The sequence below is a fragment of the Pristis pectinata genome, chromosome 25 (genome assembly GCF_009764475.1).
Source record: "Pristis pectinata isolate sPriPec2 chromosome 25, sPriPec2.1.pri, whole genome shotgun sequence".
In the NCBI taxonomy this organism is placed as follows: domain Eukaryota; kingdom Metazoa; phylum Chordata; class Chondrichthyes; order Rhinopristiformes; family Pristidae; genus Pristis; species Pristis pectinata.
The window spans coordinates 27,437,703-27,457,456 of NC_067429.1; the positions used below are offsets into that span (position 1 = coordinate 27,437,703).

Genomic DNA, 19,754 nt, shown 5'->3' on the forward strand with positions numbered 1-19,754 from the left:
TTAGACAGTAGCTACATCAGTCTTTATGTAGGGCTAGAAATCAAAGGATAGTGGGTTTCCTTCCTCAGAGGACCTTGATGAACAAGCTGGGTTTTAACTTGATTTCTCTGTATCAGTCATCCAAAAGCTCATCTTATTTGTTTATTTTTTTCCCTTTTTTTTGTTCTGGAACCAACCTGACCTGCCATGCGCATCTTCCTGCTCTGTATTTTGCATTCCTACATACTTATACTCTCAGTCTCCAACTGCTCCCATTCACTCACTGACTAGCTAACCTTATTTACAGCCAATCCTCAAGATCATCCCAGTTGTACCCTATCAGAGACATCCCCTTCCCCCACCCTCCCTGCAGCTTAACATGCTGCTTTTCTCCATTGTGACGAAGAGGCTTCAACCCAAAGCTTTTAACTTCCTTTCTCTTTCCATCGATGTGGCTTGACCTGCTGAGTTTCCTGCTTTTTCTGTTCTTATTTTGAGTATTTACAACAGTTAACTTCTTTACCAATATTCTGGTTAAGGCTTTTTTCCCCTAGCAAACGTATGTTACCTCAACATTCCCTTCATCATTTTCTAACTACTGATACTAAAGATCTTAAGGATTTAATTCCTAGTCCAAATTGCCCCTTGCAAGCCTATTTGTGATGTATTCGTAATGATTTACAATCAAATCTAATAGAAATTCAACTGTATACAAATGGATTGAAGGCCTACAAGTGTCTTGTTTCCATCCACATCAATCTTAACTGACCCTTCTGAAATATTTTAATTAGATGTTAGTTACAACAACAGGCAGAGATCTCTGAGATGGAGGAAGAGCACATTTGTGCTTTAGTGCCTGATATAACCACTAGGTGGCAACAGGTTTGTGTGGTTTCAGTCTGTCATTACTTTTCTACTTTTTAATTTAAAGGCAAATCCAAAACCAAGCAGGGAAGACAATCCATCATTAATCCGGACTGGAACTTTGAGAAAATGGGAATTGGTGGTCTTGACAAGGAATTTTCTGATATTTTCCGCCGTGCATTCGCTTCAAGAGTTTTTCCAGTGGATCTTGTGGAACAGATGGGTGAGTGCAAACGCAGGATAGTGATGCTAAATGGATATTGAATATTGGATAGATGTTTTGTATTCCTGCTACTAATACATCTTGTGCATCGCTGCAAGGATGGCTGCTTTTTATATTGCCTCACAAGATACAAAACAAGCATCCACTTTTCCGTAGCCCATCCCAAATTTTTTTTGCTGTTTTCTTCCATGATTGCACTATATGTTGCCAAGGGGCCTCTTGTCAGGTGGAAGTTATTGATCGAGTTGCTGCCTTCTCTGGCCCCTGTCACCGTAACACTGATGGATTAGTGGGTGGTGCTGTTGAAGTGAAATGAACTTTGGTTCTGATGCTCTCATCATCCTTTTGCTCTGCTCAAAAAAAAACTTTTTCTGAAATGGATCATTTTAGATGCAAGTTAATGAAACCTTGATCCGTATTGCCAGCAAATGGTAAGTACTGTAGCACGTAGAAGAGATCGAGCACATCACAAAGCAATGAGCAGAAACCAGTAAAGGCACTGTCTTAAAGTGATTGAACTCATTAAAACTATGGGTGAAGAATACATTTGTTGCAAATGTGAACTTGTAAGAAGTTTATTCAAGACAATCTTCTGTGTTTGCTCGCCATTTCAAAACATGAAAAATACATTTTATTTGAACCAAAAGAAATTAAATGTCACATTCTCTATACCTTAATTTTTAAAAAGCTGAAACATGATTAAAAAGAATGATTTTGATTTTACACAGCTAATGAACTTGCTATCCAATTGAACAGCTGCAGAATCTTTATTTATTAAATGAAGACTTGAATAGATGTTTTTATTTATATTAATAAGTAGCTCAAATGAGTGCGTGCACTTTAGATATCACAGGTTGATATCAGGAATCACCTTCTCTACAAATGGTAGAGGAAATCTGGACTCTGCCGAAACGTTGAGGCTGGAGGACAATTGAATATTAGAAAATGGTGATGGTTTCTTTTTGGGTCAGGGTTTTTTGTTAGGGAAATTTAAAGGGGTGCAGAATTAATTTCACTTGGTTTAAGGTACAGATCAGATGTAATTTAATTGAATAGCAGAATAGTTTGAGTGTTGTATAACCTATATCTGTTCCTACATTCCACATGTTTGCTCAGGATCATTCGCTTGATAGGTTTATCCAGTTCATTTGAGCATGTGATCGTGCCTTTAAGTTCCTCAAATAGACTTGCATTTCATTGCGCAATCAGTGGATGGTTCTGCACGTGATGCAATGCAAGTCTATTTGAAGGATTAAAGGCATGATCACAGTCGGACCCCATCCTTTCGACATGAATTCAAGGGAAATTTGACTTACTAACTTGAATTTTTGAAGAGGTAACCAGGAAGATTGAGGGTAGAATATTTGATCTAGTATACATGGAGTTTGACAAAGTTCTTGATGAAGAAACCCAGAAAGCATGTGCACCCAAGTTAGAATGGCAAGTTAGGTTAGAAATGGGCTCAGTGAAAGAAAGAAAATGATCATGGTTGGTAAGAATTTTAATGACTGGAGGGCTGGGTGCAGGGCTTGGTATTGGTCCTCTTTTTTTTAGTATCTGTAAAATGATCTGCACTTAAATGTAGGGACCATATTTAACAAGTTTGACAGCAAAATTATCACTATGGTTAATGGAGGGAAGGTTTACAGTGGTAGGGAGATATCAATGAACCAGTCAGGTGGGCACAAGTATAGCAAATGGAAGTGCATCCTGAGAAAGATGAGAGTTCAATCAAGAGGATAAATTGTAGGTAACTAAGAGTTGTTAAAGGGCAAAGACATCTTGGAGTTCATGTTTACAGATCTCTCAAGGTAGTAGGACAAGCAAATAATGTGGATTACAATGCACATGGGATCATTGCCTTTAATGGTTAAGGCATAGAGTATAAAAGCCAGGATGTTTTTGAACTGTATAATGTATTAGTTAGGCCACAGTAGGTTATTGTATATGGTGTTGATCACCTCAATACAGCACAGAAGGGCATTCAACCAATTGGGTCCAAGCTGACTGCCGGTAGAACAATCCCACCAGTCCTTTTCCCTTGTGGCTGTGCACTTTATTCTCTCTCACATGCCTTTGGTTCTTTTTGACTCTCATCTCCACTAACTTACCAGCTCATCTTTGGGAGGACACTGTGATAACCAACAGGAACCCACACAGTCACAGATAGCAGCCAAGGTCAGGGTCAAACTTGGGTCTTGGAGCTGTGAGGCAGGAGCACTAATTGCTGTGCCACATTTGAGAAAGAACGTGATGGCACTGGAGTGGGTGCAGAACAGAGATACATGAATGTTGCCAGGCTGGTGCATTGCATTTATTTCGAGAGACACTTGTAGCTGCAGTTCTTTTCTTTGGAACAAAAAAAGACAGGAGAGATTTAATAGAATGGTATTTTTAAAAAAAACTTAATATGTTTCTACAAGGTAAACAGGAAGAGTTTGTTTACCTTGGCAGGAAGGTTAGTAACCAGGAGGCATTTGATGGAGGAATTTGAGAAAAGGGGATTGTGGGGAGAAAAAGGTTATTTCGCTCGGGGTGGAGGTCTGCAACTCACTATTCAAAAGGGTGGTGGAGGCAGAAACTCTCTCATCATGTACAAAAAAATACTTAGATGAGCATTTGCAAAGAGCCAGAACGGTAGCCCGAGAGCTGGGAAGTGGGATTAACTTCGACTGCATTTTTACTGATGTTGACATGTTGGGTTAAATGGTATCTTCTGCTATAAACCTTCGAATTTTTTTTTAGGATTCTTATAGTCGAGCATGTTCGGTACTTTGACATTGCAGCCTGTACTGGGCTGTGTGCTTGGTGTTCTTTTGTTCTGAAATGTTCACAGGAAAACTGTAACTTTTGGAGATTATGCTATCAGTGTAGGTTGGAGCATATTTTGCCAACTAGTTTAAAATATAGCATGAAAATAAAGCCTGTTAATCTTGCTATTTTAGTGGAGGAAGGTTGGTAATAAATAGTTTTTAAATAAACTACTGCTTGTCTTGTTGGCACTTTTGTGCCTTTGTATTTATGGGCAGTGGTCACAGTAAAAACCTTAAAAAAAACTGGGAAGCAGGGAATGAAAAAACAATGTTGGAATATTTTCTGTGGAAAGAAGCAGAATTAATGTTTCAGACTGATGAGACATCATTGGTTTAAAATGTTATCTCTGTATTTCTCCTCTAGGATACAGCCTGACCTACTGATAATTTTAGAAATTCTGATTTTGTTTTAAATCCCTGTTGCCTCTTGCCATATGGTGCCATTTCACGGTAGTGTAGCATTGGTAACCAGTGAACATTTAGAGAACAGAGTATTGCCAAGAGGGGAAGATGGTCACATTGCAGGCTTGTAATTAGCTCAAAATCTCAAAACATAGCAGACTGAACAAACAATGCAGGAAAGAGTATTGTATTACAAGTAAGAACTAGCTATTGAGAACAATGTAAGTGTCAGAAAATGGATTGCTATATCTAATTAACATTTAATTTTGTGAGCAATGTTGACTTGCTATTGAAAAATTCTCCAAGAAATGCAAAAGGAGATTTAAAAGAAACAGGCTTTCCATTCGGTTGCTTGGACAGAGTGCTGACGGTTGTATGATTGCATTCCAGGTAGTGCTGTCTCCACAGAGAGAACATGATAGAAGCAAAGCCAAATGACTTGGTTTCCCTCCATTAAGTAATATTACTATTAGCCTTCATGCTGGAGGATGGAGTATATAAAACCACCTCAGCAGTGGGATTTAGAGGCTAACAACTTGCCAAAGGAGTGAAAGCAATTGAAGGAGAATTTTCTGTCTGAGCTGCCAATGGCCAGTAAGGAAGAGAAAGCAATAGGGAACATGCTGTGATAGCTGACTGGTCATTGAAGCGGAAAACTCCAGCAAACAATCAGGCCTTCCAGTGAGATTTGTAAGTATTTCTCAAAACCTTTGAGGATTATAGCAACCTGCTACACAGCAAGATTGTGGGCAGCTTCAAGTTTTTCAAGAAGTTTGAGGTGATTGGGGAGCATATGCGACTGGATATGTTCGAATTGCAGGGACCTGAGGGGCTTGTTGTTCTGTGACAGGATTGTATATGAAAATTGAGACGCAGAGTTGAGGGACTTCTGTTACGAGAGCCATGCTTAGACTTGGTAGAGTGTGTTAAATCTTGTAGGGTATTGCATCTGTCCAAAACCAGAGTTGATAGAATAAGGTATAGAATATAGAACAGTACAGCACAAAAACAGGCTCTTTGACCCACTATGTTGTGTCAAACTAATTAAGCTTATTGACACCTAATCCTTTCTGCCTGCACATGGTCCATATCCCTCCATTCTCTGCATATTCATGAGCTTATCTAAGAGCCTCTTAAATGCGTCTGTCGTATCTGCGTCCACCATCACCCCTGAATATTTCCAGTGCTGGAAATGTTCAGCAGGTCAGGCAGCATCTGTGGAGAGAAAAAGTTTTAGGCTGTTGACCCTGCATCGATTAAGTTCCAAAGAAAGGGAGTGGTGGAGATGAGAAAGGGAATCTCTATGATAGGGTAGGGACCAAGAGACTTAATGACACAAGTAACGGTGGTGTCAGCTGAGAGAGGATGGTGAGGGCTTGATTATCATAGCTGATCTTTCTGGAGGAGATGTATGTAGGTGATGAATTAGATTGGAGGGAAGAATATTTAAAAATACCAGACTTGAGAGAAACGTTGCAATTGCTGGAAATACCCAGCAGGTCAGATGGCATCTGTAGGGGAACAGTGTTAAAGGTAGGCTGGTTATCTGTTTAGTTCTGTGGAATGCAGTGTTGTAAGTCAGAAGATGAGATACTGTTCTTCGTGCTTGCGTTGATGTTTCTTGGAACAGTGCAAGAGACCAAAGGCAGTGTAAAATGTCAGAGTGAGATCAGAATCGGGTTTATCATTACTGATGTATTTCATGAAATTTGTTGTTTTGTGGCGGCAGTGCAAGACAAAAATTACAATAAGTTACAAAAATAAATAGTGCAAAAGAGGAATAATGAGGTAGTGTTCATGGACCGTTCATAAATCTGATGGCAGAGGGGAGGAAGCTGTTCCTAAAACGTTGAGTGTGGGTCTTCAGGCTCCTGTACCACCTCCCCTATGGAGAATTAAAATGACAAGCAACACCAACAAAAAAAAAGGATGGGAGAAAACTAAAGTTATCAGACAGTTGTCATGTCTTCGATCCTATTGATCGAAGATTGAAGAAGGTTCTCAATAACCACAGGAGTAAGCATCATCTGAGAAAGACTATGTAGAGTTTGGGAGAGTGGAGCTGATAATGAGCTAAGAAGATGTACTGCAACCCCTGCTGCAGAACAAAAGCATCACAGCTCACCCAGGCCACAACAAATGGCAGCCAGTGATGACCAGAACTTCTCTCAGTGGAAACATGTTGCACTTTTTATATATTTTTGGATTGTAAGCCTGTGTTGAAATGTTGTACTGAAAGTACAGCAGTTTATATTAGAAAGTAGTTTAAATTGCTTGGATCTTGTTTTTTGGGAATATTAGGAGCATGGGCTCTACTTTGTACTGAAGCTTGGAATTGGAATACTCTTAAATATGAAAACATGCAAGAGACTTAATGTCTTTTCATGAAGCTTGCATTTACTGTATTACCAAGTGTTTTGAGGTCAGTGTGTTGTCAAAATGGAGGATGACCACATTGCAGATTTACAATTAGGTTAAAAGTTTCCATGACTCACTAAGGACCCACTCGATATGACAAGAATAAGCTAGTGGTAGTATGTAACAATGGGCAACCTTGATTTTAAGGTAGTGCATCCACAGTGTCTTAACACTGAGGATTAGCTGCTGCAGGTCAGATACAAATTTCTTTTGAGGTGGTGCTTTCTCTTTATCAGTCATCAATAGGTCCTTTATGAAATTCTGGAGATCCCTTTCCCTCTGGTGAGAACTCAATATTATTTAGTGTTTAGCAAGTTTTATTGTTGCATTGAAAAGATAGTGAGTAAAGTACATGAGGTAGAATGGAATAGAGAGAGATGTCAACTGGATGAGATGAAGAAAACAATGGAGCATAAATAGCACTGAGGGATGTAAAATAGTTTCTTGCTGTGCTTTAATCTCTTGGTATCTATGTGACATTTGAGGGATTAAAACAACGATTATTAGTGGCCAGAGAAATAAAAGCTCTGTATCCAATGTAATTTTTCAATCCAAGCTATAAATTCCTATTTATAAACTAATTTAATCCATAGAAGGGCAAGAAAAGTAATTTGACATTATTAATTTCACTGTTCCTCAGGGCACTGGGTGGGAAGGGGCAGTGATTGAATTACAATTGCTGCACTCTCTCTCCATGTAATGCTGTTCACTCTATCCTTCATGTGATGCCTGGTTCCTCTGCTGTATTGTGGCTGGATTGCACAGGTCACACACCTGCTTTAGTGGGTGAGGCTCTGCTCAGTGAGGATTAGTAGTGGCTGACAGCAAACCTCCCAAGTCCGAGCAGTGATCACTGGCACACCTGGCTTATCACCTGGATTCCAAAACTCTCAACAGCATGTCGCACAGAAGCAAAAGACAAAATAATAACCTTTAACGTGACATCTTCGAAATGCCATCTAAACCCTAATAAAACTTAATTTAGCAAAAGGCTTAGCTTTCCTGCACTGTGGGTCATCTCCTCGATTAGCTGTCACATATTTAGGTGGTTTCAATGCTAGGACAATCTTGACGTTTCCAGAATGTGCAGTTAACATTTCTTGGCATACCTCCAGTTCTTTGGCTTGTCTTAGCAGGTTGTGTGTGTGTATCTGTTTTCCTGCTATTCTCCCCGCCCCCACCACCAACTCCCACCCTCTTATTAAAATGTGGCATGGGGTAACATTTCCAGGACCTTATCCTTGTGTTTAACATAATTTAGGTACTAAGTCTCTTTGAAGTAGCTCCTTTGAGAATCTGTTTATTTAAGATGCTGTTCGCTGATGGAGTAGGAGAGTTGGGGGATTTATTGTAATCCTTTAAGTTCTGCTCTAGCACTTCTGCACTGCACCATATAATGCGACAGGATTAACATTTGTTAGACTATCTGGAGAATTCCTTTGTAAGAATAAAATGAGCCCAAGTGTAAGTGATGTGAGGCTTTCTCCTTGTATCGGGGAAATTCGCAATGTCAGATGAGTTTGAGTTGTTTTTTGCCCGTTCTTTTAAGAAAAACTTTCCACTGCCATCCCATTATGTTTTTTCTTCAATTGAAGTGCTGTGCCTTGCAGAGATGCAGTATTTTGAAATCCAGTAGCTATACTTGACATGTTTTGACTATCTGTTCAACTAATAAAGATATGACAGCAGGACCTTCTGCTATACTTGTGGATGACCATTCTGTCAAAGGTAACGGAATAGACTGGAATAATTTTTTTTTTACTAACCTATATTTATCTTGTAGCAAAGGATATATATGTATAGAAAATCTATTACAACACTGAGGTTGGCTAAGTCAGCAAGGCTAGGATTCCAACCTATGCTGTAGCCTGTATTGCTTAGTATCATAATGGCTAGTGATTTCAGTGATCAGATGGCTAATTCATCAAAATCTTGGCTCAGATGTGACCATATTCAGCTCTGAATAGTTTCATCCCTAACCTCAAGATGAATAAGGTTATAAGATTAGTATCATGAAATATTTTTCAGTTGAATTGTACAAATCTAGCGAAACCAATCATCTGTGATCAGGTTGGAGATGAGGGTAATTGAAATACATTAGAATAATAGAACATGGAAAAACTACAGCACAACTCAGGCCCTTCAGCCCACAAAGCTGTGCCGAACATGTCCCTACCCTAGAAATTACTAGGTTTACCCATAGCCCTCTATTTTTCTCAGCTCCATGTACCTATCCAACGGTCTCTTAAAAGACCCTATCGTATCCACCTCCACCACTGTTGCCGGCAGCCCATTCCACGCACTCACCACTCTGAGTAAAAAAAAACTTACCCCTGACACCTCCTCTACTCTCCAGCACCTTAAACCTATGTCCTCTTGTGGCCACCATTTCAGCCTGGGGAAAAGCCTCTGACTATCTACCCAATCAATACCTCTCATCTTGTATACCTCTGTCAGGTCCCCCCCTCATCCTCCATCGCTCCAAGGAGAAAAGGCCGAGTTCCCTCAACCTACTTTCATAAGGCATGCTCCGCATTCCAGGCAGCATCCTAGAAAATCTCCTCTGCACCCTTTCTACGGCTTCCACATCCTTCCTGTAGTGAGGCGACCAGAACTGAGCACAGTACTCCAAGTGGGGTCTGACCAGGGACCTATATAACTGCAACAATACCTCTCGGCTCCTAAATTCAATTCCCCGATTGATGAAAGACAATACACCATATGCCTTCTTAACCACAGAGTCAACCTGCGCAGCCGCTTTGAACTCAGACCCCAACATCCCTCTGATCGTCCACACTGCCAAGAGTCCTACCATTAAGACTATATTCTGTCATCATATTTGACCTACCAAAATGAACCACTTCACACTTATCTGGGTTGAATTGCATCTGCCACTTCTCAGCCCAACTTTGCATCCTATCTATGTCCCTCTGTAACCTCTGACAGCCCTCCAAACTATCCACAACACCCCCAAACCTTTGTGTCATCCGCAAACTTACTAACCCACCCCTCCACTTCCTCATCCAGGTCGTTTATAAAAATCACAAAGAGCAAGGGTCCCAGTACAGATCCCTGAGGTACACCACTGGTCACCGACCTCCACGCAGAATATGACCCTTCAACAACCACTCTTTGCCTTCTGTGGGCCAGCCAGTTCTGAATCCACACTGCAATGTCCCCTTGGATCCCATGTCTCCTTACTTTCTCAATAAGCCTTGCATGGGATACCTTGTCAAACGCTTTGCTGAAATCCATATACTCTACATCTACTGCTCTCCCTTCATCGATGTGTTTAGTCACATCCTCAAAAAATTCAATCAGGCTTGTAAGGCAGGACCTGCCCTTGACAAAGCCATGCTGACTATTCCTAATCATATTATACCTCTCCAAATGTTAATAAATCCTGCCTCTCAGGATCTTTTCCATTAGCTTACCAACCACTGAGGTAAGACTCGCCAATCTATAATTCCCTGGGCTATACCGACTCCCTTTCTTGAATAAGGGAACAACATCCGCAACCCTCCAATCTTCCGGAACCTCTCCAGTCTCCATCGACGATGCAAAGGTCATCATCAGAGGCTCCGCAATCTCTTCCCTCGCCTCCCACAGCAGCCTGGGGTACATCTCATCCAGTCCTGGCGACTTAGCCAACTTGATGCTTTCCAAAAGTTTCGGCACCTCCTCTTTCCTAATATCTACATGCTCAAGTTTTTCAGCCCGCTGCAAATCCGCACTACAATCCCCCAGATCTTTTTCCGTAGTGAATACTGACGTAAAGTATTCATTAAGTACCTCCGCCATTTCTTCCGGATCCATACACACTTTCCCACTACTGCACTTGATAGGCCCTATTCTTTCGCATCTTATCCTCTTGCTCTTCACATACTTGTAGAATGCCTTGGGGTTTTCCTTAATCCTGCCCGCCAAGGCCTTCTCATGTCCCCTTCTGGCTCTCCTAATCTCCTTCTTAAGCTCCTTCCTATTAGCCTTATACTCTTCCAGATCTCTAATATTACCTAGCTCTCTGTACCTTTTTGTAAGCTTTTCTTTTCCTTTTGACTATTATAGCCTTTGTATACCACGGTTCCTGTATCCTCTCGTGACTCCCCTGTCTCATTGGAACATGCCTATGCAGAACTTCACACAAATATCCCCTGAATATTTGCCACATTTCTTACGTACTTTTCCCTGAGAACATCTGTTCCCAATCTAATCTTCCAATTTCCTGCCTGAGAGCCTCATAATTCCCTTTACTCCAAGTAAACGCCTTTCTAGTCCGTCTGTTCCTATCTCTCTCCAGTGCTAACGTAAAGGAGATAGAATTATGATCACTATCACCAAAATGTTCACCCACTGAGAAATCTGACACCTGACCAGGTTCATTTCCCAATACCAAATCAAGCACAGCCTGTCCTCTTGTAGGCCTATCTACATATTGTGTCAAGAATCCTTCCTGAACACACTTAACAAACTCCTCCCCATCTAAACCCCTCACTGTCTGGAGATGCCAATCGATGTTTGGGAAATTAAAATCCCCCATCACAACAACTGTTATTCTCACACCTTTCTAGGATCTGCTTCCCTATCTGCTCCTCAATATCCCCGTTACTATTTGGCGGCCTATTAAAAAAAACACCCAGTAAAGTTATTGACCCCCTTCCTGTTCCTAACCTCCACCCACAGAGACTCCGTAGACAGTCCCTCCACAACGTCCACCTTTTCCGCAGCCGTGACACTATCTCTGATCAACAGTGCGACTCCCCCACCTCTTTTACCTCCCTCCCTGTCCTTTCTGAAACATCTAAAACCCAGCACTTGAAGCAACTATTCCAGTCCCTGAGCCATCCAAGTCTCCGTAATGGCCACCACGTCATAGCTCCAAGTATCAATCCAAGCTCTAAGCTCACCTGCCTTGTTCACAATAGTCCATGTGTTTAAAATAGACACATCCCAAACCTGCCTGAGCACGTCCCTTCTCTATCACCTGCCTATCATACCTACTACTAGCTTTCTCTATTTGAGAGCCAAACACCTCTTCTCCAGTTCAGATCCCACCCCCCAACAAATCTAGTTTTAAACCCTCCCCAGTAGCCTTAGCAAACCTCCCTGTCAGGACATTGGTCCCCCTGGGAGTCAAGTGCAACACATCCTGTTTGAACAGGTCATACCTGCCCCAAAAGAGGCCCCAATAATCCAGAAATCTGAATCCCTGCTCCTTACTTCAATCCCTCAGCCGCGCATTTAACCTCCTCCTCATTCTGTTCCTATACCCACTGTCACTTAGCACAGGCAGTAACCCGGAAATTACTACCTTTTGAGGTCCTGCTTCTCAACTTCCTTCCTAATTTGCTGTAGTCTTTTTTCAGGACCTCATTCCTATGGCGTTGGTACCAATATGTACCATGACCTCTGGCTGTTCTCCCTCCCCCTTCAGGATACCTTGGACGCGATCTGAAACATCCCGGACCCTGGCACCTGGGAGGCAAACTACCTTCCGAGTTTCTTTCCTGTGTCCACAGAATCGCTTGTCTGCCCACCTAACTATAGAATCCCCCATCACTAGTGCCCTCCTCTCTCCTTCCCTACCCTCCTGAGCCACAGGGCCGGACTCTGTGCCAGAGACACTGCCACTGTTGCTTCCCCCAGTTTGGCTGTCTCCCCAACAGCACTCAAGCAGGAGTACTTATTGTCAAGGGGTACAGCCACAGGGGTACTCTCTAGTACCTGACTCTTCCCCTTCCCCTCCCCCCTCCTGACTGTGACCCACTTGCCTGACTCCCGTGGCCCCGGTGTGACCACCTGCCTATAACTCCTTTCTCTTACCTCCTCATTCTCCCTGACCAGACGCAGGTCATCGAGCTGCATCTCCAGTTCCCTAACACGGTCCCTCAGGAGCTGCAGCTTGACACACCTGGTGCAGATGTAGCCTTCCTGGAGGCAGGGAGACTCCAGGAACTCCCACATCTGACACTGAGTACAGGAAACTGCACTCATATCCTTTCCTTTCCTCAAGTCACCTACCTTTCCTCTCCCCTTTACGCCAAAGCCCGACCACTCTGCTGCCCGCTGGATATGGTGGTTTGCTTTCTAAATTGCCCGCACCGCGAGCTTTCTAATCTGTCCTTAAGATTTTAAGAGATATCCTGAGGACTAAAAACTTATAGTAGTGGCTCAGATTTGGAATCCTTGACTCGCCTGCACTACCAGCTTGCTCATCCTGTTTACCAAAGCAGGCTGGGGCCAAGCTATGTTGTCATTAGTAGCATCATGCTCTCATAGTTTGGTTTTGTAACTCTTACTCTGGACCTGGGACAACTTGTTAGATAAAATGACTGAAGGAATGGAGGGAAAAAGTAGAGAGAGTAGATTGTGAGTTGGTAGAAGAAAACTGATAATTCAAGCAAGGAGCTGCTGTATATGAAAACTGCACAATTGTCATTCATGGTGCAACTTTCATTCTCCCTTCTTCTAACACCCTTCACTATTTCATATCCATATTTGCACAGAACTAGATGAATGGCCAGATCACATACTGTCATTCCGAATGTGTTACGAGAATTGAAATCGTTCCCTTTTTCTCACTTTATCTCTGTGAACAGTCTCGGGCTTTCTGCAAGTTAAAATCTCTAAAAATGAGGGAAAAAACCTACAGATGCGGAAAATCTGAAACAAAAGCAGAAAAAAACATTTTCTGTTTAAAAATATCTGACCCTTGCCCTACAGCGGTGCTGGCTGTTGAGTTACTGCGGGGGATCCTGATCTAGAGGAATTTTGCAATGTTGATGGGAAGAATTTGCTGTGAAATTGGTATTACCAAAACAGAACTTTTTTTTAAGATCATACTTTTTCAATACCCTGCCAAGCTATCAGTGTCAGTCAACCGCAGAATTCAAAGCAGTAAGTGGCATATTGGTTTTTCACTAATCTTAGTATGTTGGTGAATTAGTAGCATGGGATTTTCCAGTCAGCCATGTATCTTGCACCCAAGGAGGTTACTGTAGCTTGAATTCCAAGCATTACAATGAGAGATTCTGTGTAGATTCCTTCCTAACTGTGGGAGATTTCTTTAAAAAAAGATATTGTTGCAGGCTGTTAATTCAAAAATTACAGATTCACCTTTGCCTTGCCCATTCTCTTCCATCATGGAAAGTAGTGTACAAGAACCTGCATCATCACCCATGTGCTCTGACCTACAGTGGTCAGTATGGACATGGTGATTAGTTGACATGGACATGATGGGCTGAAGGGCCTGTTTCTGACCTGTATGACTCTATCACTGTGACTTTTGTTGTATAGTTTTGGAGAAACTATTTTACCCTGAAACTGACTGTTAGAACACAACAGCACAGTACAGGCCCTTAGGCCCACAATGTTGTGCCAACGTTTTATCCTGCTCTAAGATCTATCCAACCCTTCCCTCCCACATAGCCCTCTATTTTTCTATGATTCATGTGTCTAAGAGTCTCTTAAATGTCCCTAATGTATCTGCCCCCACAACCTCTGCTGGCAGTGCATTCCACGCACCCACCACTGTGTTTAAAAAAAACTTACCCCTGACATCCCCTTTATACCTTCCTCCAATTACCTTAAAATGATGTCCCCTCATGTTAGGCATTGTCGCCCTGGGGAAAAGTCTCTAACTGTCCACTCGATCATCTTGTACACCTCTATCAAGTCACCTCTCATCCTCCTCCTCTCCAAAGAAAAAAGCCCTAGCTCGCTCAACCTATCCTCATAAGACAATTATTCTTCTCAACAATGCCCTTTCTAGCATTTTCGCTAGGCTGCTGATGTGGGGCATAATCAGCCTCGCAATGTCTTTTTATTATGTACCTGACTTCAGACTAAGCTTGGTTTAGTCACTTCTCCGCTTGCTAGAAGTGCTTGCATTCTTGTTGCTGGCAGTTGGGTTCAGTGCATTGACCTCAGCACAAGCTTCTTGCCTTCCTTTGGAGTATAGGCTTTGTCCATTATAACTGCTGTGCTTTTTGTAGTTAACCTCAATATGTGGCAGGACTACATCTGCTTTTAGGGAGGAAATTCCAGGACTTGGGTGCCAGGCAACTAGAGCTATGGCAGCCATTGGTGGAGCAAATGAAACCTGGCATGTGCAAAAAGTAAGAATTGGAGGAGGTCACTGCTCTCGGAGAGATGAAAAAGTGGACAGGGTGTAAAGAACAAGAGTGAGCATTATAAAATTTGGGCATTGTCAAACTGGGAGCTGTGCTTTAGGAAACATGTTTGCATCATGAGCCTTTTAAGGAGTCTTCTGTAACCTAGACTGGCTAATGGTAAAATGGTAATATATTTACTTTTACAGTATGATTTCTAGAAGGCTGAATGTTGGCTTGAGAATGGTTTTCTTTACATGATTTATAGATGAACTAGTCATTCATTTTAGTTCTTCAAGAAAACATAACTAATTTAGAATCAAGTTTAAAAATGATAACCAGTTAATGAGAGGTCACTGAATGTGCCTAGGAATGGGGTGAAAATTCAGCCCATGGTTAGGTAGCTTTTAACATCCTGAATTTCCTGTGAAGTTCACTCCTATATAATGAAGATTCAGCTGTGCTTGAAATAAATATATTATAATGTGATTTGTAATGTGATTAAATGTCTTACTAATTACTTTCAGCCTTATCCTCTAGAATGAGAAAATACAGTTCTTTGCTGCTTCCTTCACTAATATTTCTGACAACTCTTGTTAAAGACTTGGTAAATAAAGGATTGTGCTGTAATGGGCTGTGAGACCCTATAAGGGTTGACTGCTTCTCAATGCTTTTGTTAGCTTCAGTATGTCAGCATGTCTTAGCTGGGAGCAGTTCAGCATTACATCTTTGAACTTCACTCATCACCCAATCTTGCTTCACACCCCTCCCCATATACAAAAGGGATTCAATTGCCACTTAGTACTTATTAATGCCTTGTGCCTGACACTAATTTGGCAGGACTGGTATGAATTTGTTTTTTCACCTTGGTGTAAAATTAACTAACAGAACTGCACCAGTGACTCTTGTCATGGCTGTTAGTCACCCCATGTTTTATCGATTATCAAGATTTGCTGAACCTTGTGAACAACAATGACCTGAGGGGCTGCAATCCTACTTATTGGCTGGAGTGAAAGTGCCAGCATACACTGCCCAGGGAAGTTGGGGTAGCTATGATCTCTCTGAGCAGGTTGCTTTAAAACTTTCAGTTCCACTTTACTTTTTGACCACTTTAGTTATGCTTATAATTGAAGGAATAGTTGATCTCTGCTGTCTGTTATTAATGAAGAAAAAGTGGAGTCTTATGATATATATCAGTGAACCAAGTAGGAGCTGTTGAAAAACCAAAATATGTGGCTGTAGTGACACCACTTTAACCATGTATGCTAATACAATTTGTATATTTACTTACCAAAACACACACCATCATGCAACTAAACACTGCAATAGTACAAAGCACATGCATGCTGCTCTTATTTTATCATTCGGTTAGCAAACACAGAAAGGCAATTATCTGTGTCTGGGTTTTTGTCAGCCACCAAGGGTTAATGTTCGAACTCTGCTGTGACTGACCAGAGGGCTTTTGGGTTGGATTTGCCTGTATGTGCTGAGTGAATTGATTTTGGTTGAGTTACAGAAGGGTGCCACGTACAGCTTTATACAGAAACCAGTGCTTTTCCTCTTGATTTTGAGAGAGCTATTGAATGCGTCTTAGTGAATAGATGTCGTATGAGGATGAGGCTGGCAAGACTCCAGCAGCCCACCTAGAGGTGATTTAAGATAATGCATGTTCTTGTCTTGAACACAGACCACAGAGGAAAGCCTTTGTGAGAGTAGGGGAGTGGAGGACACCATTTGATTCATGTTTGTCTTCAGAAATGGAGGGATTTAGGTTACTCCTATCTCTCAGCTCTTGATCAGGAATCTTGTGGATTACAGCTCTTGTAGCACTAATCCAGGGACATTTTTAAATGAGAGGTTCTGCCTCCACCCCTCTTTGAGATGGTGAGTTTGACTCTACCCCCTCCCCAACACTTATTTGGACAATTTTTTTTTCTGGATTTGCTTCAATCTTCCAATTCTAGCATGGGAAAGGAGAGATTTAATAGGAATCTGAGGGACAACTTTCTCATCCAGAGTGTGTTCAGTATATGGAATGAGCTACCAGAGGAAGTGGTTGAGGCAGGTATATTAACAACATTTAAAAGGTGCTTGGACAGGTACGTGCATAGGAAAGGTTTAGAGTGATATGGGCCAAACACAGGCAAATGGGATTAGCTTAGATGAACATGTTGGTTGGCATGAACCAGTTGGGCCGCAAGCCTGTTTTCATGCTGTATGACTCTATGATCTCTGCTCTTACATTTTCTTGGTCAATAAAGACAACTCTCTTGTAACCGTGCTTAACCTCTTTAGCTACATGTACTGCTTCCTTCAGGGATCTATGGCATGTTCTTCAGAAGATACTGGCAGATGAAATTTAATCCTGAGAAATGTGAAGTGATGCACTTTGATTTAAGATCCTACTGTTGGTATCCTACCATATATTTTGTATTCTCTTGCTTTGAGGTAGAACTGTTACTTCTTTTCCTGGATTGAATTCCATTTGCCACTCTTGTACCCATGTAACCAGTCTATCAATACCTTCAAGCCACTTGGAACTTTGTTCAACACTATCAATGATGCTCCCAACTTTTGTATCATCAGCAGATTTTGGAGTTAGAAGAATCAGGGTGGTAGTTGAAGATCCTGGGGGGGGGGGGGGTGTGGGGGTGGGCATGTGGTAGTTGTTGAGGTGTTTCTGCTAGTGGGAAAGTCTCGATTGAGGGAACATAATTACAAGAGAGCCTGGTCATTTAAAACAGAGGTGCACAGGAAGTTCTTCTCGCAGAGGGTGATGAATCTATGGAATTTTCTATCTTGTGCAAGATAAATTACTGGAGGTATTTAAAGAGGCAGATAAATTTTTGAAAGATCGGGCAATTGAGGGCTCTGCGGAACTGACATAGAAGGGGAGATCAAGCCTGGGGCAGAAGAGCCTTAATCGTATTGAATGGCAGGGCAGGCTTGAGGGGTGGAATGTGTTTTTGTTCATGGCCCCTCTGTTTGTCCAGATGATTAATATATACCACAAATTGAGAAGTACTTGATACATAGCCCCATAGAGTCCAACTGCATACTGCTCTCCATTCAGTCAGTCTGAAGCTCACTTCATCAAGTCATGCATTCTCCTTTCGAGCTGGGTTGTGATTTTAACAGTGTTGGTGTTCATTCTGCATGTCACTTGTCTTCCCTTCTTCAGAAGGAAGACCTGAGCAGGTATGTCTGGAGTATTGCATTTTTATTGTGTGGAGCAGAGGTTAGCAGCTCCAGATGCCGCAGGCTGAATCTGGAGCCAGTAATTTAATAAATTATATTCTTGCCCCCAGCTACTTGAAGACATTTTCCTGCTGCCTTTAACAGTTCTGCAGTCTGAGTGACTGCTGGTTTATACTCATCAGATTTGTCCTTTTAAACTTAGGTAGGGCTTGGGATGTATTTTGACATCCTTTACTGAAGTTTTTGAGACACTGAAGTACGTCTTAAGCAATGGCTATTATTTCATTCTTTAACTCTTTGAATAGTGTGCCAGTGTCTGTACTAAATTTCTGGTCTATCTTCTGGATGCTACAGCATTGGATGGGTGAAGGACAGAGGATGAAGGTGATACTTGAGGCAAGATGGTGGCAAAGTATTTCTTGAGCCAAGTGATTAAAAATCATTCCTTGCATCTCCCCCACCTCCCCTGATCTAAATCTCTTCTGTTACTTTGACCCATTTAGACATTGAGTTCCCAAGGATAATACAGCTTATGTTCCTACATGTACTAGTATCCACTTTGCAGGTTTACTGATATCAATCTGTACCTTGTCATAGTTATTTTTTGTATTAACTGTTCCTCCAAACCTGAAACTGTACTTGAACACTAGAGTATCTTGTCAATGGGGATTTGCAGTGCTGCAGTACTTGTGATCCTTGTGGATTCATCTCCAACATCTGCTTGTCTAGTAATTACCTTAACTCTAGCCCCTATAACCAACTTGGTGTTTGTTCTATTATTGATCTCCTGACTCCTTCTGTTCATCCCTTGTCTTCAAATCTACTATTGGATAACTTTGTAGTAGACAACTGGAATATTGAAATTATTCTATCCATCCTTTCTGTTACATCTTAAAAAATTTACCAAGGTTGATTTAGCAGTGCCTTCCATTTTAAATCTGTTGCATTTCTAGTTCTTTTTATATTACAGCGGTTAAAAAGATTCATCATTTTTCCTGCCACCAGCATTAAACTAACTCTGCATTTCCTGCAATTTGAACTATCTTTCACTGTCATCGCTGCTATTTTGCTTCAATCTCCACCTTGGTTGTACCCCTTATATTCCGTTTTCCCTTCACTATGCCCTTGCCTCCCCCCTCTGCCCTTATGAACTTCCTTCCATTCTTGCTACTTTTCCCTCTTCTCTGATTGTGCCATTATTTATTTTTCGTCCACTGAATCAATACTTATCTGCTTGTTTTTGAGTTTTTAGTGCGATACATTTGAAATGTTTAGTGCTATTGAGCTACATCTTCATTATCACAGAATTGTACAAAAACAGGCCCTTTTGGTCCATCTCATCCGTGCAGACCCTGATCTCTATCCATGCTCATCCCATTTGCCTGCATTCGGCCCGTATTCCTCTATGCCTTTTGTATCTAAGAACTTGTCCAAACTGTTCTCTTATATCTTTTATCTTTATCGTACTAATTTATTATGTTGTTCATATTTCCTTCTGATATAGGAGGCGTCCATTCGGCTTATGTCTATGCTGGCTCGCAGAGAAATGAGATTCCTCCACTAAGTTTTCCTATGATCTATTCTCTCCACATTCCCTTCTACTCCCCCCAGATTCCGCAGCTCATATACACTAACAGCAATGTTGAGTGGCAAATTAGCCTCTCAATCTGTACATTTATGGGATTTGGGAAGAAGCCCATACCGTCATGGAGAACATGCAAACTCCACACACAAAGCACTGGGGGT

At 41.6% G+C, this 19,754-nt stretch overlaps 1 protein-coding gene across 1 annotated transcript in view; it reads left to right on the plus strand.

Annotated features, from left to right (window-relative positions):
• Positions 1-19,754, plus strand: part of LOC127582931 (vesicle-fusing ATPase) — a 220,155-nt gene that overhangs the window by 77,644 nt on the left and 122,757 nt on the right. Inside the window, exon 8 of the mRNA XM_052038589.1 lies at positions 911-1,066. Coding sequence (XP_051894549.1) covers positions 911-1,066 — 156 coding nt within the window. The remainder of the gene's footprint in view (positions 1-910; positions 1,067-19,754) is intronic.